The following is a 25,124-nucleotide window of genomic DNA, read 5'->3' as shown; positions in this document are numbered from 1 at the left end:
AATCTCCTCCCCAAGGGTGTGTGAAACCCAAGATGGGGATCCCTTCCTTGCTGTGCATGGAAAACAGGTCATGGAGAGGCCCATGCTGAAGTGGGAGAATCTGCACTCACTTGGTCTGTGACGTTGCTTTATACAAGACTACGGTGAAATGAAGCGTTTTAGGGGATGGATGAGCTTCTTCCTGTATTCAGTTTCGTTGCCTGTTTAAATGCCTTCTTGCTTGTGTAAGATAGTATGGAAGAAGAATCAAAGTTTTGACTGTCTATAATTTGCTTACACTACCCTCCAAACAACGTTTCACTTGTTTTCCACTTCATCTTAATCTTCTGAGATAGCCTTAACACAATTTTTTATTTAAAACCTTGTTGGAGCATGCGCTGCCTCTTTGTGAAATATCCTTTTTCCCCAATGCTACAACACGTCTCTTGCTCACTAACTGCCTAACTTTGCTTCCTTTCAGTGTTTCCTAGGACGTCAAATAAGAGCTTGAGGTACTCAAAAACCTAGTGTTGCAATGAAAAAGAACTTATTAAAGTTTATAATTACAGAAAAATTAATAGAAGAGACCTAGCATGGTACTTGTATAGAAAATAAGCCAAGCTTTTGTCATCGTGAAATATGGAATAACTCCATTGAAATAAATCTTAATTATGCTAGAGGCACTACTCAGTGTGACTTAATTAAGAGTAGAGCAGTGAGAGCTTTTAGGGAAAAAAGAACACTGATTACACAACTACTTTACTTCATATTTCTTCCTTCCCCCCTGGTTCTTTTCCTTCCCACTGGAGAAAATTTCAAAATTAAAGTTGTTCAAGTGAACTCGAATAGATATTAGCATGTGTCAGGTTACATCCTAAAGAGGAATTGTTTGAAGTAAAAGATTGAGAACTGTAACCCTGAAGATAATCTCTTTAAATTATAGCTGCAAGATGCCATACACCCAAACCTATCTTGGCCATAAAAAGTATGTTGCTTTGTTAGGCAATAAATTTATGAAACATCAAGCACTGGACTACAGAGGCGAAGACTTAACTCTAACAAAAAAGTCAGTGGAATAGATTAATTAAGGTTAAAATAGCCCACATGGGAAAGTGTAAAGAAAAAATTACAGAAAGAAAATATACCTTCACTGCAGCCTCCTGAATGAGGCATGCACCAATGGCTATAGAGTATAGACAGATACATTGTTCAACAAGCATACCAAGAATGTAAGACGTTCATTTGTCATGATTTCACTTCTCACCGGATAGAAAGCATGCAAAGCCAGATATCATGGCAATAAATCTGTTGACATCAACAGAGTTATCTCAGCAATGAATCCAAACCAATATACTTTGAGGGAATGAAACCAAACCACGTAGGAAATGCACACAGGGTTCTTGGCAGCTTATGTAGACCATATATAAAACCAGACATTAAAGTAATACGTGCAATATCCCAGGGGACTTACGGTATCTGGAAAAAAAAATGTATAATGAAGATCCAATATGCAGCATGTATCAGAGTGTCAAATTGCTTTGCATGGGCTATGGCCTTTCTTCACAGGTACTTATGCAGCTCCAGCTGAGCTGAACAGGTGCTGCAGAAAAGGGTAGAATTTATTGAAAAGGACTGAAAGCAAAATAAGCAAAAAAAGGAGAAGGAATGAAAAAATACGGACTCCCCATCCCCAAATGATTCCAGTGTGAACTGAATTATAGCAGAAAATAATCTTTTTTTTAGCTTGAGATGAAAGTTTTCCTTGTTCCACAGAGACTGACATATCTGCAGGAGTAACAGCTGCAATGGCCTTTCCTGGTGGATCTGGAAAATGGTTGATAAATAAAGTAATAAAACGACACCCATGGAAGATCTGGTTTGTTTCGTGCTCCACTCCTTCATTCACGTAGAAATAAAAAATTTCTAGTCCCAGAGTGTAATCTGTGTATCTTGTGCCTGGTATATAAAAGTGCTACTGCACATGCATGATATTGAGAGAGAAGCTGGTTTGACATCTCATCAAACTCTAGCGCATTTGTGTGAGCCCACCTTCGATATTGACATCTTCTGATTTCTTAGCTCACCACTCTCCGCTAGGGAAATTCCAGTAGCAATTTTTAAAAGATCTGTTCTACATAAAAGCCTCATAAGCCAAACATAAAATTTGAGCTGAGTTATTCCTGGGATTTATCCCTAAAATAGATGCTTGGGAAGCAAGTTCCTAAGGTTTTCTTCTTTTCTCTTTCACTTGATATTTGGTCATTTTAAGTGGGGTTAATCTCATCAAATCTGGATGAGTCTGCATTGCCAATGCCTGCATCTGAATTAATCATGCTGAGCTTCCTTTATCACCAATGGACAGAAATATGCATTTTTAAGGGTTTGCTTGATTTACTCCTAATGCACAGCTGTAAAATGGGTCAGAAGTGCCTGTCCCTCTCCTACAGCCATAAAGGGAGCTCAGATATAAATATCTACAATGTCAATGTCCAAAGTTAGATGAGATGAATCCTGACTTTGATGGCTTTGGAAAATGCTATTTTCTTCAGTACAATGCATGACAGAGATTCCTGGGGTACATCTGGGCAGTACAAGTAAAGATCAGCAACTTCCCCTGTGGCATCTCCAGAAGTGATACCCAAGAGTCACAGCCGTGCTGCAACAATCCAGGTTTTGTACGGAGAGTGAAGGAAATGTAAGAAGGTATGGGAAGCTTGACATTCATAACTGACTGTTCTAAAAAGGATGGATATTGCACAATGTCTTCAAGATGCAAATCAAGGTTGGTAAATACTTCCCAACTAGAGGTGCATCTGAGCCATAACCCAACATTAAAACATCCCCTGCTCCTAAATCTTACTAAACTATTTAGATCTCAGTTTTGCAGCTGGCCCTTGAGTATCTTGGATCAAACCAATAACCTTCATTTAGCTACACCTGAAGTTTAGATCTGGATTCAAACTTTGGAAGCTTTACCTATCTAGAAAGTTTATCTTTCTCTAAAACCTGTTACATGCAAAAGGTCCCTTGAACAATCAAGAGCTTTGACCACTCCTAAAACACAGAGGTCATTTTTTGGCAAACGGTAATGGCAAAGTACAGAAAGTATAGAGAAGAGGTGCGACTGCATTCCTTGGAAACAAGCAGCTAATGAACATCAGAACTGGCGTGCAAATGGCTTTTTGTGCTGCAGGTGAATTTTCTCTGGCTCTCCCTAACCTTGAAACAGTAGGAAGAGGTGAGAGACGTCACAGAACAAAGAATCAACTTCTTGCAGAGGGCTTTTTAGTGAAACATATGTACACACCCCCATCAGCAAACTCTGCAGGTTTGAGGCTGAGTTAACCAGCCGCAAATAGACATGTATACACATTTTGGAAGGCAAACAGCTCCCAGACATCTTTTATAGGTACCCACAAATAATACAAAGTAGACATAAACACTCTATATAGTGATATCTTTACATAGTGTCCTCATGGATACTATATATTCAGGAAGACTTTGCTCATGTAGGTGATGCTATACCATACTCCAGAGAGTAGAAAGCAAGCCCTTTTAAAATACTGAAAGGGGAGATGGACATGGCAAGCTCCAGTGCAGAACTGGGCCAAGAGCAAACTGAAATGGCTAGATCTGTTTTCATCCCTTCTCTTGGGCTACTAAGCTGTATAGTTTACAAAGTGGAGAAAGTAATTCATAGTTCTTTACAGTACAATTTCTAGTAACTGCGGATTTACTGCACTCTCCTGTGAAATTTCAACTGCCATAACAAAGCTTTATGCTGCAGACAATCAACACTCAAATATTTCGGAGTAATAATAATAATAAAGACATTTCGCCCTCTCCTCCCCTTCCCACAGAGGACCAATCTGTCTTTTTACAACTAGGGGTTGATGCAGCCCCATGCAAACCTTAACAAGGTCTTTTTTTTGTGTGTGGCAAGTATTTGACTGACGTTTTGCTTAAAGAAGGGGAAAATCCCACTTTGTGCGGCACATTGCAGGGACTGGCAAGCATAACCCTTCATCCATTGGACCAAATATGTAACGATAATACTGTGCGGGTACTCCAGAGCTGATTCAGCTGTTACACGGTCACATTATGCCTGTGATATGCAATCCATCATTACGTTTAAAGTGCCTGCTTGATTAATATTCAGCATTTAATGTCAACACTGAGTAATTAGAATTTAAAAGTGTTACACTGCAGGAACTGCAAGTACTGCTGCAGTGGTAATGGCCTGGGTTAGTTTTGTGAGATCTGCTAGTTCAAGGGGAATTTAATGATTCAGAAATACCCAAATGTATGTATGGTATTAACTACCAGCTGTGGCCTCTTGGGATAAAGGTCATGTGTCACATTTAAAGAAATTGAATGTTAAATTTCCAAATAGCTATGATTATTTCTTTTCCTATATAAACAGTACCTCTGTCTCTTAGCAGTATAGCTTTGCCATCCATGTTCACAATAACACTCTAATTGTGGTGTCACAGATATACATGGTATACTAGAACTGGGAAGTACTTTGGCTTAAATTTTTTTAAACATCTACTTCCCAAGTGCATAGGTTTTATCTTAACCAACCTGCTCAAGAAAATAAGAAAAAAATACCATGGCATTTTTTCATCTCTCTTGGTCTTGTTCCCTTTTCTCATTTGAAATGCTGTTGGTTTTTTCTTTTCCGTGGACAATTTAATCAAAAAAAATCTGTCTTTTTCCCTACTGTTTACTTAATGGTAACTCTTTTTTTCACCTTTGCTTCAGTCCTACATATCACAGATCAAGCAATTCCCATTAGAGCTACAGGTTGAGATTCAGGAACACTTAATGGCTAACAGACTCTTCCCTGGTGGAGAATGAGAATTCAAAGGAAACAACTGAGATTATTTTTACTTTCATTATTTTTGTTAAAAAAAGTTTGCACCTTGATGTGTCATGAATACCCCTCCTTGATCTTCCTTTGCCTTGTCAGACCTGGCCAGCACAAGCAGCTGAGATCTTTGCTCTATTTTCCCTGCATCTCTGTGCAACACTTTTTAAAAAGAGAATATACTATGATTTTTTCTACGCCTTTCAGACTGCTGTAACATGATCAGGATTCTCCTGAATCTCTATGCATTCGATCTCTTCTCGTTCCTTCCTTTTGGCCCGTTTCTTTTTCTTGTGGTGCTTTTTGGAAGGTGGGAAAAAGGTTAGAAAGACGGGCAAAATAACAAAACAGTGCAGAAGTGTGCAACTGCCGGCAAGCAGCAAGCATTTGAACAGTGTGAAGGTCAAGTTTGAAGGCACAAAGAGAAGGGGAACCAACCCAATAAGAAAAGAAGAAACGTTCTGCAAAATGGCTGTTCCATGCTCTTGGAGGGAGTTCTTTATACACTGAGTTCGTGTGTGCTCAGTAGCTAGTACAAATGTATAAAGCAGGGGTGCACAGTGATCTATGGCAAAATTCAAAGTGTAGATAAGGCACAGTATAGAAATGCAATCCATGTCTACATTCCATAAGGTCATCAAGCCAAGGACACCCAGCTCTATCGAGGTGACACTGAGAATTAACCAGAAATTTCCCAGAGGATGGATAACCAGGAAAAAGGTCAGTATTAACACCAGCAGGATGCCAAAACCAGAAATCAGGACAGGCATAGTTACTGATAAACCATAGTGGTCCATGAAAACAAAGGTAGGATTGAACACAATGAACTTGATGCTCTGTATAAGAGAGAGTGGCCTCAGCTTCTCCAACAATTCTACTGCCTCCCTCTGTGTGTTTTCACTAGTCCTGGCCACCAGGTACAAACGAGAAGCAATTATGTTGTTCTCATCTCCAGCTTTGGAGAAAATGATGTCATTTTTGAAGTGCTGGAATTCTGGCTTTTTTAAAAAGGAGCTCTGGAGGATGCTGATAAAGTCACTTTTGTTGGTTGCACTAATGTTACCCACTCGAAGGTATTGGTAATACTGTTCAATCCAGGACACTGTATTGAACCCCTGGCTTAGAGTTTTTAGGTCTTCTTGAACAGTGCCATTCCAGTACTCCAGAGGTTCATAAATGTAGAAACCTATCACTGGGCTGTAGTTGCTGAAATACTTTTGCTGTATGAGGGCATAGGAGACGCTTGGAGACTCACTGGCAAGAAGGTTGATAATGTTGGCTCCATCATTAATCTGTAAGCACCCCATAAAGGAGAAAGAGGCATAGATGAGATACAGTATCACCACAAATGGCTTGACATAGATATTGGTAATCCACTCATTGTAATGCTCTCGGAGGAAATGCTGGATAAAGTGATGCTGGTATGGGTTGGTCTCATGATGAGAAGTATGCTGATGGCCATCGTTCATCATGGTCTGGAACCACACAGGTTTCCGGTCCAGGTATTCTGCTGAAGGGATTTTACAGCAGAAGATGCTGTGATAACGGTTCTGCTCCAACTGGCCAGCAAAGACCAGGCAGGAGCCAAAGAAGGAGAAGATATAGAAGTAGTTCAACAGGATGGAGACACACATGTTCTGGCAAAAGACTTTTACAGCTTCAATGTTGGTGAAAGGGCTTGCACCCATGCCGAAGGCTATGAAATACAAGGAGCTTGTCATTGTGTAGGAAACCATGACATCTGAGTAGGCATCTGCTACTCTGTCTTTGAATGGCAAATTCTCTCTGGTTCGACGCCATCCTGAAAGAAGTTCAAACACTCCCTTGGTTCCATGACCTGAAATGAGAAAACAGAGTATATACATGTGCATATATAAAGGGGGTCCCATAATTGTCCAGGTTTTTCATCCTCCAGCAGTCAAAAAATTTTGTCAGCTAAGTTTTGTTATGATCTTGCCACCAGTAAAACAAATGGAAAATTATGAAGTGTCTGTCTAAAGCTAGATACCAGAATTCATATGCAGGTGCTTAAATTAACAGCCTGATATTCTGAGAGTCTCCATGCTCAGAAATGCAATGATGAAATACCCTTTAAAAGACACTCATTGACTTTAATAGACATTGAATTAGTTCCCAAATGGACTGCATATATAGGACAATGGAGAACATGAAGTTTAGTTCAAGTCCAGGGTTCATTCTTGAAATTCCTTGTGGCATCCTACTACATCTTTCAAGGTTTAAGGGATTCAGTTTGAAACACTTAAAAATGCAAGTAACAACATTTTCTTCCAGAGAGTATATATTAAAGACGTTATTTGAGAAATGAATAGGTGTGACCAAGAAAGAAAGAAAAATAGGGAAAATAAGAAAGAAATATACTGCCATTAAGTATAAATAACCAGAATAATTTGTATAATGGTTCTTTACCTACTGAGTGAAATTGGAACTTCTCAGTGATAGTTCACAAGTTTCCACACTATATGAAAGTTGACATTCTGGTGATAATGATGGAGAGTACAGTACTGGCTAAATCATTGGTCCACATTAATTGTTTAGAAAATGTATGACGTTTTTTCATGATTATGTCTCCCTCCATCTCTCTTTCTTTCTCTCAGCTACCCAGAGCTCCTCGTGGTGAGAAGGAATTCCCTTAGCTCACATGAGAGGACATTCAGAAAAGTCTCAGACATGGTCAATGCTCCATGACAGGTTCTTACTTTGTATTCTATCCTGAGAAGTATTTTAGGGGTATGATTTTTTAATAAATTAAAGCTTAATACAGACTTACTTTCATTTTACTCGTCACAGTCTGGGAAATCTACAGCTATAAAACTTTGGGACAGAATGCTAAACTTGAAGCTAATCCTACTGGGAAAGTTTTAACCTGTAAAAGTTATTCATTGTGTATACATATTCATATAATTTATATGTTGAATATATGTATATATACACACGCATATTCTTTTATTGCCAGTTAGAGAATTTCAATTTTGGGGAAAATATAAAAACTAAGATTAAAAAACATAGCCAAAAGGGTTTGACTTTCAAATAAAAATTTTGGTCAAGAATTAAAACCACATATTTGGGTTTGGATGAGAAAGAGGAAAGCTCTCTGCTCTTTGGATCTAACCCTGACAAAATTCTGGACAAGGTAAGGAAACACTGCTGAGCAGAGAGAGAAGTAGAAGCAGATTGCAGATGTTCCTGCCTCTGTTTGTGTGCCTTTACTCTCTGCAGTAGAAGAATTGCATGCAGCAAAGCACGCCCAAAGGTAATTTTCTTGTAACAAAACCAGAAATATGACAACAGGAGATTTGCAAATAATGAAGTGTGTAATAGTGAACAAAAAGTCTGTTGAGTTTGTCTTTTGATTTAAATAGTTTGGATTCATATAGCTGCTTATGTTGCTCAAAGCAGACTCCTGACAGCCATTCTAGACAGGGAAAACTACTGCATAAACTGTTGAGTTCTGTGAATGTTACCTGTTTTACTGCAAATCAGTGTCCCCAGTGAAAGATAAACATACAGTATTACAGAAGTCTTGCAGTTAGCAAAAAGCCTGTGTGGAAATGAATCAACATCTTAGTTCAGGAGGGACCTTGAACTCCCTGGTAAGTTTAGGGTTGAGTCTGTTCAAATTCTCAAGGCACGGCTGTTTTACACACTGTTACTTTTGGACCATCAAGCAGAAAGAATTGGCTCCTTGGGCTGAGTAAAGCTGCAGGGTCCAGTGACTTGGATGCAATTTTACATTATGCTTTAAGCAAGGGTGTAAGTAACTGGCAGGGTGTGGACCAGGCTGGCTGGTCACCACTTCCAGTGCCCATGTCCTGGCATGGCTTAATTTAATGGTATAAGAGCTGTGTTTCATTCTCTTTTGGGGACAGGAGAGTACAATGATGTCTCTCAGATGTCTGTGCTCACACCCCCTCCATCTACCGATTGATTTTGAATGGTTCTTTTCCAGACATTCCTGACAAAGGTACCTTTACTGTATGACTTTACCACTTAAAACTTGTTCATATCCCATATGTCTGTAACACCTGTCCTTCTGAGGCAGTTCCTGACCTCATTCTTGCCCCTTCTCTTACAGCTTTAGGCACCCGTCTTCTTTCTCTTTCTTCTTATTTTCCTCTCTTATGAGGAAGGCTGAAGGGATGAGTAGTAGCACAGGATTTCTGCTCCTATTTCTGGTGTCATTCCTCCCATCTCCCCATCCCTTTAAGACTCTTGACTGAAGGCAGAGGTCTTACTGAGCGGAGAGTCTGTTTTCTACCTCAGTTTCCTCTCTTCCCCCCACTCTCCCAGGTACCCTGCCGTGATCTAAGACTAAGGGAATCCTTGGTCTACAGACCTCACATTGGAAACACTAATTTAGGGTGTAGCTGAGACTTTGAGAACATCTTTCCTCTCTAACTTCTCTCTTCTCCCTTTAACAACACGATGGTAGCCACATTGGGTCGAACCACAGGTTGCTCTGCCTGTCTAGTTGACCTGACAAAGTGCAGGGATAGATTTTCAAGAAAAGGATGTTGGAAAAGTATAGAGTAATTCTTTTCCATTTCAGCCTCTGGGATTTTTACATTCAGCCAAAAGGCTTGCCAAAACCAGAGTCTGTATTTGCAACATCATGTTTGGAAGCACTGAGGGACCTATATTCATCTGTCTAATCCATTTCTAAATGCACTCATACTTTGGCCACCACAGCCTCCTGCTACCAGAAGCTTTAGAACTTCATTATTTGCTGAATGAAGGATGCTTGTTTCAAACTCTCAGCCAGTCAAAGTTTACGGCTGAACTAAGCAAAATGTAAAACTGTTGGGCCACAAACAACGTCTTTAATAAAACCTATTCTATGCATGCTTTCTTTGTTCCTGGGATCTCCCATCTGAATAGTCCCAGCATCCCTCACCTTGACCACATGTCCACAGCTAGGCATGTGCTCCCTTGCTGGCTCTCTAAGATGTGTGTACTAATTTGCCATCTTGATGTTACGAATAAAATATAAAATAGCTGAGTTCTGCCGTCCACGCCTTGAGAGGAGGTACTAATCTGGGATTTTTTTCCTCTTTCTAGGTATCAATTTTCACAAAGCTTCTAGGATTGCAGTAGTCTCTCAGATCTCTATCCCTCATCTGGATGTGACTGAAATGGGTCCATTATTTGCAGGCTGTTGTTATGCAAATATATGGGGAGAATAACTACGGGAGTCTCTTGTTAGGAATCAGAGCTAAAACTGACTGGCAAAATCAAAAAATAAAAGATTTTGAAAATGTTTAAACAGTTAGTGTGGATCATTGTAATACTTTTAAATTGGAAATTTATGAGAATAAGTCCTTTTGCAGAAATGGTTTAAGTTATGATGGATTGGCACTTCCCAAAGAAGCCTTAGGTGAAGCAGTGTTCTACCAGCTCTATCAACAATTTACAGTAATATTGACTTTTCTCTGCTTATTCCAAAATCTCACTTATCTGCCCACCTGTAAGGTTATGTTCACAGCTGCATCTTTAACATGTTTTTATTGTTATTAATTTATAAATTCTACTGTATCACATTCTCAGTGATGAGTACCTGGGTGCATTTAATCTTAAGGTAGGTACGTAATGACCAATGGGCAGCGTTTTTATGGTGGAACACACACATATGCAAAGACTACCGGAGTACGCACTAATGCATATGCACTGACTTGTGTTATTATTGAAAATTAAAATACTGTAATTAAACTGTAGACTTTTTTCCTCATAGAACAAGTAGTATCTTAAGGAAATAAAATACTGATATTTGTAACATCTTTGAGGATGAAAATTGGCAATAATTTTCTAATGATTATTATTACACAAATGTAAAATTTCCACTTATCCTCCTTTTACAGATAACTTCTGCTCTATCACATAAATACAGGAATTGGGGAATACAGTGCAGTAATTCCCTTGCTGCCACAAGAAGAAATATTTGCCTGGCTGGTTTTCCCACATCGTTACTCTGATACCAAGTTTTCCAGTGAGCCTCTGTTGTTCTCCCCAGATAAGTGGGTCTATTCCCCCTTCCCACCAAGGACACAAATCCATTTTTTTTTCAGAATTGGACAGAAACCAGTATTTTCTTGACATCTCTGATGATTCAAACACCACAGTCACTCTGTAAAATTCTATTCCTTCAGCTTCATCGCTAATGTCACTGACAACACTGACAGTGGAGTTAAGTTCACTGAGCAGTCCTAGGAAGGTTCACAGGGTCTTTGGCTCTGGGTCAAAACTGCCAAGTTGCTCTAGTACTAACATGACATGAATGAAGTACAGCAATTTTTTATTTGCCAGACAAGCAACGGCCTATGACTACTTAAGAAGAAAGGCTAGAACGGAAATTTTAAGTCCATTACTTGTGAGGTTAGGAGAGCAAGTAAGAGAGGCTGCAGAGAAGGTGGAAATAGGTAATGCTTTTTCTGCCTCAATTTTCAAAACAAAAGGTTAATTATGAGCATATATTTAAAATAAGTTTGAAGAGGATAGGGTTAGAAACAAGAAGAATGAAATAACAGATTAAAGACCACTTGATTCAGTTAAATTTATTCAAGCTGAAAGAGAAATGAGTCAATTAAAAGCTGAGCCAAAGCAATCTCTGAACTATTAGCAGTCACCTTAGAGAATGAATGTATATGGGATGATCCAAGAAGAACGGAGAGGAAAAACATAGTATCTATCTTCAAAAAGGAGAAAGAAGAAGAACTGCAGAAGTTAATGTCCGTCAGCTTAGTTCCTATCTTAAAAGACGATAGAATAGGCAACTGTAAACCAATTTACCACCACTGAGAGGATAGGAAAGTGATCAGAGAAAGCTGATATAGATTTATCAAAACCAAATAATCTCAAGAAAACCTAATTTCTTGCTTTGAAAAGTAACTAGCCTAATGGAAGGAAGGAGAAGGAGGCAGGCTATCTATCTCAATAAGGCGTTTAATATCTTTCTACTGGACTTGGTAAGTTTTTAATACTATTGTACTTAGTATTCCGACAAGCAAATTAAGGGAATACTATCTAGAGGAAAACATGAGAACTATGTATTCAACTGATTGAAAATGTGCACCTATAGAGTCGTTTCCAATGATATACCAATATTTACAGGGACATTGTAAGTTAGATTGCACCAAAGGTCCATCTTGGGCCTGGTTCTTTTTGATATTTTCCACCAATGATATGGAAACTTATGGAATTTGTGTGTGAGGCTAAACTGGGGAAGAGTTCCAACCCTCTGTAGAGCAAGACTTTAAACTTGGAGAAGTGGTCAGAAATCAGTAAGATGAAATTTAAGGAAGATAAATGCAAGGCACTTTGTGTTAGGAAATCAAATGAAAAAATGCATAATAAGGACTAACAGGTGAAGGAGAAGTGAGACAGAGGATTGTTTAGAGCATATGGGGAACTTCAAAGGGAATAAGTAAAAAATATTATGTTATAACATGTAAAAAGCTGAACTAATAGTAATAACACATAAGATTTAGGAGGCAATAATTTTGCTTACTCATTATGATGGAGGCATAAACTGGAGCACTGTTTTGAAATGGGGCATGATGTTTTCATAGAATCATAGAACGGTTTGAGTTGGAAGGGACCTTTAAAGATCATCTAATTCCAGCCCCCCTGCTATGGGCAGGGACATTTAAAAAAAGAAATAGTAAAATTAAGCTGTATGCCTTGGAGAATAAAAAAAGCAAACAATAACCTGTTTGTGAAATATGAAAAGCACAAAGAAAAGCTGAATGAGTTAGCCTTTCCCCCCTATAGACCAGAATACCAACAAGGACTCAATAACATTCAGGAGAAAAAAAGTTATTATGAAGAGTAGAGCAATCAATTCTTTCTCATTTCTGCTGGGAGGGGCACAAGGAATCATTGGCTTCATTTGCAGAAAAAACAATTGGCTTAGATATCAGAAAAAGCAAAACTTTCTTCCGCTATGGTTCATGAAACACTGGAACACACTATCTGAGGAGATTGCAAAGTCCTCTTCATTGCGAGTTTAAAAAAAAAAAGGTTAGCTTAATAAATGTTAATAGAGGTGTTAGGTATGACCTCTCGTAGTGCTGTGAGGTGGATTCTATGAAGATTCTGAGGTCTTTTCCATCTCTACTTTTGTATCATCACACCAAAATTTGACTTAAGATACTTAGGATTACTTAAGCATGAAAACCAGTCTACCTTCCATGTTGACTTAGCCAAAGCATGCCTGTTCAGCATTTATCTGTTGCTTCTGCCACAACCTGTCAGCTTCTTGGGATATTGTGGTGGGTTGACCCTGGCTGGACACCAGGTGCCCACCAAAGCTGTTCTATCACTCCCCTTCCTCAGCTGGACAGGGGAGGGAAAATATAATGGAAGGCTCATGGGTTGAGATAAGGACAGGGAGATCTCTCACCGTTACAGTCATGGGCAAAACAGACTCCACTTGGGGAAATTAGTTTAAGTTATTACTAATCAAATCAGAGTAGGGTAATGAGAAATAAAGCCACATCTTAAAAACACCTTCCCCCCCCCTTTTCTTCCCGGGCTCAACTTCACTCCGGATTTTCTCTACCTTCTCCCCGTGAGCGGCACAGGAGGACGGGGAATGGGGGTTGTGGTCAGTTCATCACACATTGTCTCTGCTGCTCCTTCCTCCTCAGAGGAGGACTTCTCACACTCTTCTTCTGTTTCAGCATGGGGTCCCTCCGATGGGAGACAGTCCTCCATGAACTGCTCCAGCGTGGGTCCCCCGCGGGGTCACAAGTCCTGCCAGCAAACCTGCTCCAGCGTGGGCTCCTCTCTCCACGGGGCCACAGGTCCTGCCAGGAGCCTGCTCCAGCGTGGGCTTCCCATGGATTCACAGCCTCTTTTGGGCATCCCCCTGCTCCAGCGTGGGGTCCTCCATGGGCTGCAGGTGGATATCTGCTCCACCGTGGACCTCCATGGGCTGCAGGGCACAGCCTGCCTCACCATGGTCTTCACCAGGGGCTGCAGGGGAACCTCTGCTCCGGCGCCTGGAGCACCTCCTCCCCTCCTTCTTCACTGACTTTGGTCTCTGCAGGGTTGTTTCTCTCATGTATTCTCACTCCTCTCTTCTCCGGCTGCTGTTGCACAGTTGTTTTTCCCCCTTCTTAAATATGTTATCCCTGAGGTGCTACCACCGTTGCTCCTTGAGGGGGGAATCACAGTTTTTTTTCCCCAGGAAGAGATGAACAAGGCACATGGAGGTTTTTTTCTTCCTTGGCACTAGAGAGACCAATTAATCTGGAAAAACTGGGCTTGTTTTATTTAATCGATGCCCCACCATAGCAGGGGCCATGGCTATTAGTAGCATATTGACATGACTTCTTCTCTGCCTAATTAAATGTTTTAAGACAATATAGTTTATTTGGGTGAAACTTAACAGCCTGTAGTATTCAGAAGGTGAGCCTATGATCTAATATTCTCTACTGGCCTTAAAATTTATGAAACTATGAACTTATCCAGGTCTATTGATTTGAAAATACACCCCATTTTAGATAGTTTAGGCTCGCACAATCACTTTTTCACAGAGGAGGAACTTTCCATCTCAACACAGTGCAATGTAGGATGCATTTGTTCTTCTGCTTAATCACTAATATTAGTATCCCCATTTACATTTAGAAAAATGAAGCACAGATTAAGCATATTGGTCACAGTCACCAAGGATCGTCCACATTTCAGAAGGGAAGAAGTAATAGAAAGAATGATTAAGCTACTTCTTCTTGAAGAGTCAGTAAATCCTTGGGGTCCTTGATGCAGAAGGCAAAAAGGATTTGAAGCTTGGTGATACCTTAGCTAGTATTAGGATATATGAGGAAATGTGTGCCTTAATCTAGATTCTCTTCAATAAAGGTAAACCTCAGGAGAATGTGCGCCGGCAAGAAGTGGACCTTGACCACAAGGCTGAGTAAACAACTTCCCAGCTTGATTAAGGATAAGGAGGAGATAGAGTATGCATTTTTTAACTAATCTAAAATATAGGTGGGAAAAGTGTGGTTTTCATTTTATATCTCTCTATGTACCTCTAAAACAATTGTAATAATTGAATTGTTCACACAGCTGGATTGCTGACCCTATCTTCTTTGTTTAGTTTTCCCTTATCTGTTATGCTGTTTTAGTGGTAACTAGGGTAACTAAGGGCTTCTGATGCGGCAGGTGAGGGACTACACCACTCTCACAGTGGTTAGTGGTTTACTCTTTCTTCAGAACCTCAGTACAAGAAATGAAGTAGGACCTCACCCTACCAGTAAGATGCCTAAGATGGTTCAGACTTTGGGGAGAGAGGGTCTAACTGTGGAAGCAATGCACCACTGACTTGCATTGTCCAAAGGGAGGTGTTTCCTTGAGTCATAGGGATTATCAGTGATATTACAGTATTTATACCTTCTGAATATCACCGAGCTTACAGCAACAAATATGTAAACTCCACTCAAGATCTGCTGATGAATGTCCTGCAGAAATTTTGATTTCACTAAACATATGATTCTTCATCTCATTTGAGACATGGCATTTTGTGATATTACAAAGCGTCTAAACAGAGAAATTAAATCATTCTCCTTGTGATGCCATGGTATACACATTTTTTTCTCTAACCAGATTTATGCAGACATGCTGACAGAGGGGTTTACACTCTGCTGTGCCTTTGAAAAGTATACATGGTAGGACTGTTCTTTCAAGTAACAGATCCCTATCATAATAAACTGGCTAACTTACAGAGCTGGGTTTTATAGCAGAAGTGTTCAAGTGCAGTGAAACCTCAGCCAGTTGAACCATGCGTCTTTAGCAACAAGGACCTCAGGGAAATCTCCAGTGTTACACAGAGATTTTGGTATTGCTGGATTTTAGCACCTTCGACAAACACAGCAAATGCACTTGAAGTTATCACAAATATCATAAATGAAGTCAGTTACACCTAATAGATATTTTGATTTCTTTAAAAATATTTCTGCCAGCCTGTGGCCACTTTGCAGGCTTGAACACATTACTGGCTTGCAGCTCCCAGGTTTTGGTGTGAAGTGCATTAAAAAAATAACAGTGCATCATGGGGCACTTCTAGTAAACACACAGACTATGACTGATGCCTTCATGTGTGCTCCAAGTGATTGCATTTATTCCTGCTCGCATGAGCATTTCTAAAAGCCTTTTAAATAATTCTGGGAATTGCTGATGAGACCAAAACAGTTAGTCTCCTCATGGGCATTTCAGTGGAGCCTGGCAGATAGCAACCCTGTGAGTGTTTGAGGTCGAAAAACAATGTGGAGAGAGGCAAACATTTGATTTTGTCTGGTGTTTGCTATATAACGGCATTTCAGAAGAGCTCAGTATCAGCCAAACACTGCTCCCATAAAATATTGCCATAGCTGTGGTAGCTGATCTCCCTCCAGTGACTACAACAGGAGAGGTTGACTGCTTTAGCCGAAGTTTACCTATTTGTATGACTCTCCCAACAAAATACCTCTCTCTTTTCACCTGTTAAAAAGGGAGCTGAACCAGCTAGTTTAGCCTAGGAGCCTGACTTTTTCAACTTCTAAAATTATGTAAGATTAATCATATCTTCTGTCTCCATCCTGTTTTCTTAATTCCTTCGATTTTAGAAGAAAGTCTATACAGAAACATATGCGTGCAGAAGAAAATGATGTTAACGATGTACCAGTCATTATGGGGTCCCTCTGTTAATTTGCCTTCCAAGATCCTAAGCAACACCTATCTGTAAATTGCATTAATACCAATCTGTTGGAAACACAGATGAAAAGTGACCACTCACTTGCTCTTTTGATCTCCTTTCTTTTACGTGCTCCCTTCAGCTAATCAGCTCCACAGTCCTTCACAGCCCCCTCACTCTACCCTTTCCCATCCACCTCTAAATAAATGTTGTCCCAGACAACATAAAGAAGCCCAGACATGAGCAAGCAGCTATGGGAACTGGGCTAAATCTCATGGCGACTATTTACTTACATGTCACATCCCTTCAGCACATACTCAATTTTTCATCATTTTCTGTTTCTCATATTGCAGACTCTCCAAGGCAAACACTGTTATCCCTGTTTGCACAAACACCAGCACAATGGGACCTTGATCTTGATTTGAATTAAGAATAATTAATGCTAATATGAATTTGGCATCTCTGATTTTGAATCTTATCCAGTTTTGGATCTTTCATATTGACAAGGCCTTTCCAGAGCTTCACCATAAGCAGCCCTGGGTAGAAGCCCAGGGTTGAGCACTGGAGATGAGCCAAAGACCTGCTATTCCAGATGCAAACATGTTTCTAACTGAACCATAGTGACACCACTTTGTATTCAAGGTTTGTTTGCTACAGTTCATTTTAAGGTCAAATTTTACAATTTTTCACGCCTCGAAGCTCCTCTTCTTCTTGTTAGAAGGAACTGAAATATTAAATAGCAACTCCCCTCACCCCATGCATTGAAACAGAGCTGAACATGGAGAACGTTTCAACGGATGTGATTAGTCATCAGGCTGCACACCTCATTATGTGAGATTTACGTTTGAGCTAACGTATACTGCTTGCAAATTGGCTATAGAGTTGGAATCCTGCTTAGTTTTCTGCTGTGCTTAGCAATGAATTAAAACGCTTTTCACTGTTTCTCATCTAAGCCTTTTAATGAACGTTGTAAACAAGGACTGCACATAAGGAAAATGCTATTCACTCATAGGAATTTAAGTGACATATAGAAGACAAGGGAATGAATATAGATCAAGCTATTAATGAATTTATTATATACTCATTTATGCTAAAAGCATAGGATGAATCTGTGACACTCATCAGAACACTTTTTGTATCACCTGCATTTGATAATCCAGTAACATCCGAAATAAAATCAGATGAATAAGGTACTAGTGAGTCTCAAGAAAGGAAAATGCTTTGATCAAGTGTGGATTCTGGCATCCAGAAAAAAAAATCTCTATTTGAATCATTATAGAAATAGTGAGTTTGGTCGTTTGCTACTTTCTGGAAAAGAGAGAGCAATTGTGGATTCTTCAAAGAAAAGCAAAAAAAATGCTTAAATAGTTGGAGAAGCAAAAAAAAGGTGTGAGTGAATATGTGTCCAAAAAATGACCGGTGCATTTCTAAGTTTGAGCAAATAAAGAGAGCGCACGAGTGTTTGAAGAGAGTGGGACAAGTTTCTGGAGTTACTCACGAGGGAAATGTATAATGTTTTCAGTGGTGGGACCCAGTTATGAAAGCGGAAAACTTTTACCTTTCAGTGACAAGATGCATTTGTCTGCAGAATCTGAAGTTTCTGAACTGCAGGATGCCAGAATGTAATGAGCAATAAGCAGGAAAAAGTTCACCCTTCACTTTCCCCAGTGAAATTTGTCATCCAACCAACCGACATCCCCTTGCTTGAACAGCTGGAAACAATCCTGGCCAAAGCTTTGTGGGGTTTTATCTCCCTTTGAAGGGGATATATTCTGTCTGATTGCGGATATTTCTCATACATCCCCAAAGCCTAATGGGGCACCACCTTTTCACACTGGCTGAAGATCTGGTCCTGTGGTTAGCTTGGTTCGTGGGGTTTGTAATACACTAAAGAGCCTGAGTGCTGCACCTTGGCTGAAGTAGCTCATTTTCGATTGCTACCCCAGGGCCAGGTTCTAGCTGGGAAAAGCAGGGCTAACTTCTATCTTGATAGTTAATGCAGGTCAAATCTATTCCTCCTCTAATAATTTCTATCTGGAAATTACTCCAGCCAGTGACACTGTGGTGCAGAGCATAGCACGCCTGCTCTTCACTCGGCTGCTGAGATTTCCATCTAAACTACTTATCTTGATGTAAAAACACACCTTTTCTGCAACGAACAGATAGCTCCAGACCAAAGAGAATGAACCCATCTGCTGACAAGGTGATATTTTTAACAGCACTGTTAGTGCAGGATTTGCTGACATTTGTTTACTTCAGAAAAGGGATGGGAAGGCAGAGCAGGAGGCAACGTTAGCCTTTCGCTTCTGTTTGCTGGGAGTGAAGGAAATACAAGGGACTGACTCAGCCATTTGAAAAATAGGTATTAAATCTCCCTTTCTCTTCCCAAAAAGCCCAGGGTCTGCATTGCACAAGAATGTGAAGGAAGGCTGCTCTGCTGCCCTTGCCAAGCCCGAGATGGCGCTGGGGAAGGAGGCATTCGGTGCACTGCAGTGCCGGGCTGCCCGCGCCCCGCTGCAGCAGCTCTGGCTCAGGTCGTCCCGCCGGTGGGACTGCTCAGCCAGGGAAGTGTCCTCCCGCTCGGAGACATAGGCAGCTGCCAAGCGGCCGATGCAGCGATGTGGCTGCGGCCCTACGTTGCGATACACAAGCTGTGCTGCTCACACAGTAACGCTGTGGGAGAGCAGCAGCCTTCTCCCATATTCCCAGCTTGTCCCTATAAATTTACCCTGGGGATCGCAGGTTGCAGATCCAGGATTTGTAGGTTGCATGTATACCATTTATCAAACAGCAGTGCCAGGGAATGCTGTAGAGGCAGGAAATCATTCAGCCGAGCTGCCAATGGTCCTCAGCATGCCTTTGCGTGGGCAAAACCCCATCCCTGGACCTAAGAGTTTCCTCTCATTAGAGAAAGAATGAAAAGCAAAATGAACCAAAGAGAGAAGAAATGACTTATCCAAATGACTTGAATAAACACCTACTCCTTATGTTTCATTTTGCAGCTCCATTGAGAAATTACAACTGCAACATACTGATGCTGTGCCTGCTGCTCCATGATGCTTAGCTAGACTCATATCAAAATTGTTCAAAAACCTGTAACACTAATATGGACCATTTGGGAGGTTAAGAGGACTTGTATACATTTGTGGAGGAAAACTGCATGGAAAGGGTCATTAAAGTCAGAGACAGCACATTGGGATGCGGAAGCCACTGAACCAAGAAGCAGCTGGAGCCTGGGGGAGTGTTTTAGGAAAGTGTGACTTTACACTTGACCTGTTGACTCATTTTTAAAACACTTGCCATTGGCTACTATCAGAGGTAGGATGCTGAGCTAGATAAATCCTTTGGCGTTTTGGCCTGAATCAGTCTGAATGCTTTTACATCTCCATGTATGCATGGGGCTGACTTAAAATCCATATGCATGTGAAGAATGAATTAAAGCTGTGCAACTCTTCCAGCCCTTAATTCTGGCATTTAAGTTTTTGACTTTACTAATTTCAGTCTCGTAGTAATACCATTTAGAAACCTGTCTTTAAATTGATATAAATACTTGCCTCATTCACTGCATGGTCTCAGGTCCTATTTACCCTCACCATTTGTATACAGCACTGATTACAAATTGATTCCTTTGCTGTGGGTTGATATGGCAGTGCATGCATCAATTCCCACATGCACTACATACATTAATGAATATCATGACTTCTGTGAGATTGTTATGGGTATTACACCAATTTTATGGCAGGGAAATAGAGGCAAAAAGAAATCTAGTTTTAAAATATCACCAGGATCCATCAGCGAGCACTTAGCATTGACCAGGCCTTGCTGTTCTCATGTAACACAGGACTTTTATTGCAATTCATATGCTTAAAGCCTGATATGAACCAATACATGCATATGCCATACTTCGGGGATTCATACCTTGGGTGTTAGATAAGACACAGAAGTAGTAAACTGTGCAAACTAAAGGCATCTGTTAAAATATGTTTCTTTCCCAATTTTGAAGACCGCACCACTGCTGCTTTTTCCGCAAGCCCTAGACTCCTTCCCTTGTTGCTTTTCAGTCTTTTCAAGAGGCAGGGCTGCAACCAGCAAAGGCCTCCTTCCCTGCATGGCTCTGACTCACCCCCCAAATCACTGGCCAGAGGACCCCATGAAGAGCTGGAATTAGACCAGCAAGCTCTTTTCCCGTTTAGTGGTGCATGGCCTCATCTTCAAGCTGCTGCTCATAAAACCTGGTGAAATGGTTGTAAATAAAGCACAAGATGAGCTTTCTTTTCATGGCAAAACTCCCACAGACATCTGATATGCCCAATGCTGGCACTGAAAATACGAGTGGGCTGGCTTGTGCAGGACTTAAGAAAAGCCTTTCCCAGTTAGGAGCATTTAGCAGCTCATTAATGTATCTGAAACCTGACCTTTAGCAGTCTGGCCCAGTGGGGTATAATTAAGCTTTTGACTTAATTATTATGCTGGCTAAATTCACCATAGCTTTAAAGCAATATATAAGAAACATTTCTGTTTTGGGGAGGGGTCCTTTTGCTAAGAATACCATTGAGCCCAGCTGGCTACCCACCCTTTGCCCATTATTATTTTGGATATCCATAATTTCAGATGTGGATGATTTTGAACATGAAATTAGTTTGAATGTGTACTTTCTTAATACTTCAAGGAGGGCTGGAGAGGCAGTGCTTTCTCTGATGAATCTTTCATTGTGCATAGGTCCCTACAGAGGTCATTGGAGATTCCGAATCTGCATCCATTCTAATGAATTAAATATTTCTAGGGTTAATTTTCTGTTATGGAGGCCGGCAGGTGCAATCTAAGCATTGCTATCATATTTTACTTCTTTAGCCTCCAAAATAGAATGACCACATCCAAACCCGAATTTGCAACTGGGAATTATTTGGGACAATGCCATGGACAGGGCAAAATCATGGCAGGGAGCAGGCAAACAATTTAATACCATATAGACAGTCACAGCCCTGGACCTGTTCTGTTTTCTGGTAAAGGCTTTAGCCAAAGGGTCATGCTGTTCTGCCACTGCACGTGCACAAGAATCGCATCGATGCTGAATTTCCTATTTCTGTTGAGGTGCCTAACTTTCATGTTTATATCTATAAACACAGGTGGGGGTGTCTTAGTCCCTTTGTGGACATGGGAGAAAGCACAAGATGCTAATTCAGTGTATCATTCTTTTATACAGATGGCTACACTGGTTGAAAGTACTTAAAGCTGTACTGGTGGAAGGGAAAGGGGCTGCCTTACTTTATTGGATAACTGGCACAACAGTATATCACTAGTGCCAGCTTTAGGACCAAACCCACAGAATCACAGAATCACAGAGAATCATTAAGGTTGGAAAAGACCTGTAAGATCAAGTCCAACCATCAACCCAACACCACCATGCCCACTAAACCATGTCCCACAATGCCATGTCCACACGTTCCTTGGACACCTCCAGTGAGGGTGACTCCACCACCTCCCTGGGCAGCCTCTTCCAATGCTTCACCACTCTCTCTGTAAAGAAGTTTTTCCTAATAACCAGCCTAAACCTCCCCTGGTGCAACTTGAGGCCATTTCCTCTTGTTCTATCACTAATAGCACCTTGGTTGTTCTGAGCCCATCACTCCCACTTGACTTTACCGTGTGCATTCAGCAGAGTTTTTAATGGCAATAGGAACTGGGGAGATGATCTCTGCCTCTCTTTTCATCTGATATGCTGATTCAGCTATCCTTCTTCTCTAAAAGTCTCTCTGATGAACAGGAGATTGCCCCTTATAAGAAGCCCACTGCTGTGAAAGAAAAAAGGAGGAATGAGGAAACTTCTAGATCAAACTCCTTCAAACTCTCTGGTTTTATTGCTTTTGATACACTTTAAAAAGCTGCATTGTCAGTCATTGCAATGGGAGTAAGGCAGAGATAACCTGAGCCCAGGCTACAGACCACATTTAATTGCTTGGTAGCTGTAACTAAGAGATGTAAAAAATCTGGAGAGAAGCGGCCTGTTAGTTTATTACCAAAAGAGGGTTTTGCTTGCTAAGCTCAGAAGAAATAAAATTATAATCTACACCAGAAGCAAAGCACTGACTGTTCTCAATGAATCACTGATCTCATGGCATGCTTCTTTTTATTACTTTTATGTCAGCAAAGCTTTGTGAGTAGCACTTCGCAATGTGCTCTCAGTACATTGAATTTACTCAGAGAGGCAAATATCAATAAATATAAAACGTAAAAACTATATACATAAATCCCTGCGATTTAAATATGGGACAGAATGCAAAGTTATGTTTTGTTTTAAAAAGAGATTTTAAGATTGTTTGCCTCCTACAGGAACCTATATATCAATTTATTTTAGATGATTGCTTCTGAGAATGTTGCCCATTCATCCAAACTATGACATTGCAAATTGCTGTTTCTCTTCAGTTTTAAAGAACTAGAAGTGATTTCAGATATTGTCATGAGTTATCATTATAAGACTGAGCCAGAAATTTGTACAGTTTCAGCCTGTATCTCTCAAGCTGATAAACATTTTATAATGGTGTTTTCATTCATAAGGCTCCAACTGCACTGTACAAACTGAAAGGATTGCTAAATACAAACTAGAGCACTGGGGCAAAAGTTAAAAAAAATATAAGAGTGAGGAATAGTAAAGTTAATTTTCTTGCAGTATCTGGGGTCTGTAAGATGTGCACTGTGTTTTCCAAAGTGTATTTTTCAAGAGATGTAGTAAGTTACCGAAGTTTACCCATAAAAAAAATACTACATAATCTGCATTTTGGAACCTCTTTTTAGATACAATCTTATTCTTACTTCTGTAAATTTAGTATTAAATATTTTTTATTTAAATGGGAAAGTGAAACCTTCACGTAGCCATTCTCTCACCATATGCGGAGTTCTGCTGCTCTAGCACCAGGTTCCTGCAACCCCATGCTGTTTCCTCAGGATTCGCAGCAGCACCTGGGATTCCTCTAACAGCTCCAGTTATTGGTGTCCTGGGACTGTGCAAGGATCCAAACCCTCAGCTGAGCAAAAAGAAGTTTTCTACACTCTTAATTTGCAAAGGAAGTCCCCAAATTCTGACACCAGACTACCAGGAGAGCAGAAAACAGTCACAAATGTTACTTTCTTTTTGATTCTTCTCTTCCCCTTTGCCAGTCTGAGAAATTTAAAGCCAATTTCATGGTGAATTCTGCTACAAAACTTTCACCTTATTGAAACTTTTTCTGGGCAGTTCAACTGATTTGTAAGCGCTTCTCATGCTTCTGGATAAATTCCAGTAAACCAGAATTATCTTCTTTCTAATTAGCAACTCTTTACTGTCTTAAAAGTTATGTATGAAAAGTAAGATATCTCTTTCTTTTAATGTATCTTTTTTTCTGCCTGAATGTTATTTAAGCAGTAAACCAAACCTCGGCTGCTATGATTTCAGCTGGTAATGCCTCAGAGAAACCATATAAAAAGTTTCTTAGTTTTATAGGGTATTATTCTGAATGATGGGGATTTGCCTCACTGAGTAGAGGCTATATGTTTCCTCACTGCCTCCTTCTAGGGAAAGGCAGGAAAGGAGTTTTTCTCTTACTTGCTTTGTCCCACAATGCCTGCGACTGGCCAGCATGCCCATACCAGCTTGACAGTCACACGTGCACTTCTCTACATCAACCACATCTGCCCTTGGTGACTCTCCACATCACAGGAGGAGAGGGAGAGGCCCATGGACTGAAGATGGGCTTTGGAGGAAGAGATTTGGGAGATATTCTGTGGACGAACAATTGCAAAAAAGGTCATTTTCAACCTTTTGGAGTCAACACATCATTGCTAATTTTGCTGCTGCGACCACCCCTGCTGTTGCCAGGGTCATAGGAAAAGAGCTATTGCCAGAGATGACCCTGCCCTGGAAGAGCTGTGATCAGCTCCAGCCTGTGTCACTGTCACAGGCTGCAGGGGTGTAGGTCATCTCCCTGACCATGGGGTGTCAGGGCTGGCTTGCTCTCCTCGCCCAGGCTCCTCATTTCTGCTTCCCTCTTTTCTCTGGGGGTGAGAGAAGACTCACCTGCCCTTGCGGGAGACATGGAGAGTGAATTAAATTGTGACATTTGTGGAAAAATGTATTTGTGAGAAACAAGAATGCGGTTGAAGTTGATGGTATGGAGGCAAATGTAAGGGGTCAGGGAAAGAGCTGGAGGTGTATCAGGGCTTAATGGACCTGGGAAGACTTTGGAGCACTGTGGGAAAAGGTAAAGAAGCGAAAGTACTTGGTGAGGGTGGTACAGGAGGAGGGTTAGGAGTATTGTGAGGAGGTGTGGAGCTGGCAATGCAGGGGGCCACAGTCACAGCTACCTCTGTGTGTGGTGATGTGAAGCTGTTCTGCTGTGCTTCATGCTGGGATCTCCCAGTGCAGTAGTCATCAACCCTTCCTTACTGCAAACTGCTACATAGCAGAGCACATCTTTCCAAACTAGAGTGTATCTGACCTACCTTTCGTCTCTTTAGATTTCCAATTATTTGCAGTCCAGCTTGCTTCAGTCCTCCAAGCGGTCTCCATAGATAGTGCAATCCACAGTGAATGGAGAACTCAATATGATTACATCTACA

At 40.7% G+C, this 25,124-nt stretch overlaps 1 protein-coding gene across 2 annotated transcripts in view; it reads right to left on the bottom strand.

Annotated features, from left to right (window-relative positions):
• Positions 1-5,052: 5,052 nt before the first annotated feature.
• Positions 5,053-25,124, bottom strand: part of PTCHD4 (patched domain containing 4) — a 92,199-nt gene continuing 72,127 nt past the window's right edge. For both annotated transcript variants that reach the window (XM_059835709.1, XM_059835710.1), the window contains exon 3: positions 5,053-6,686. In XM_059835709.1, the coding sequence (XP_059691692.1) occupies positions 5,053-6,686 (1,634 nt within the window). The remainder of the gene's footprint in view (positions 6,687-25,124) is intronic.

This window comes from Gavia stellata, chromosome 2 (assembly GCF_030936135.1).
Source record: "Gavia stellata isolate bGavSte3 chromosome 2, bGavSte3.hap2, whole genome shotgun sequence".
Taxonomy (NCBI): Eukaryota; Metazoa; Chordata; class Aves; order Gaviiformes; family Gaviidae; genus Gavia; species Gavia stellata.
The sequence above is the reverse complement of the archived record's forward strand: the minus strand, read 5'-3'. Positions and strand labels throughout refer to the sequence as shown.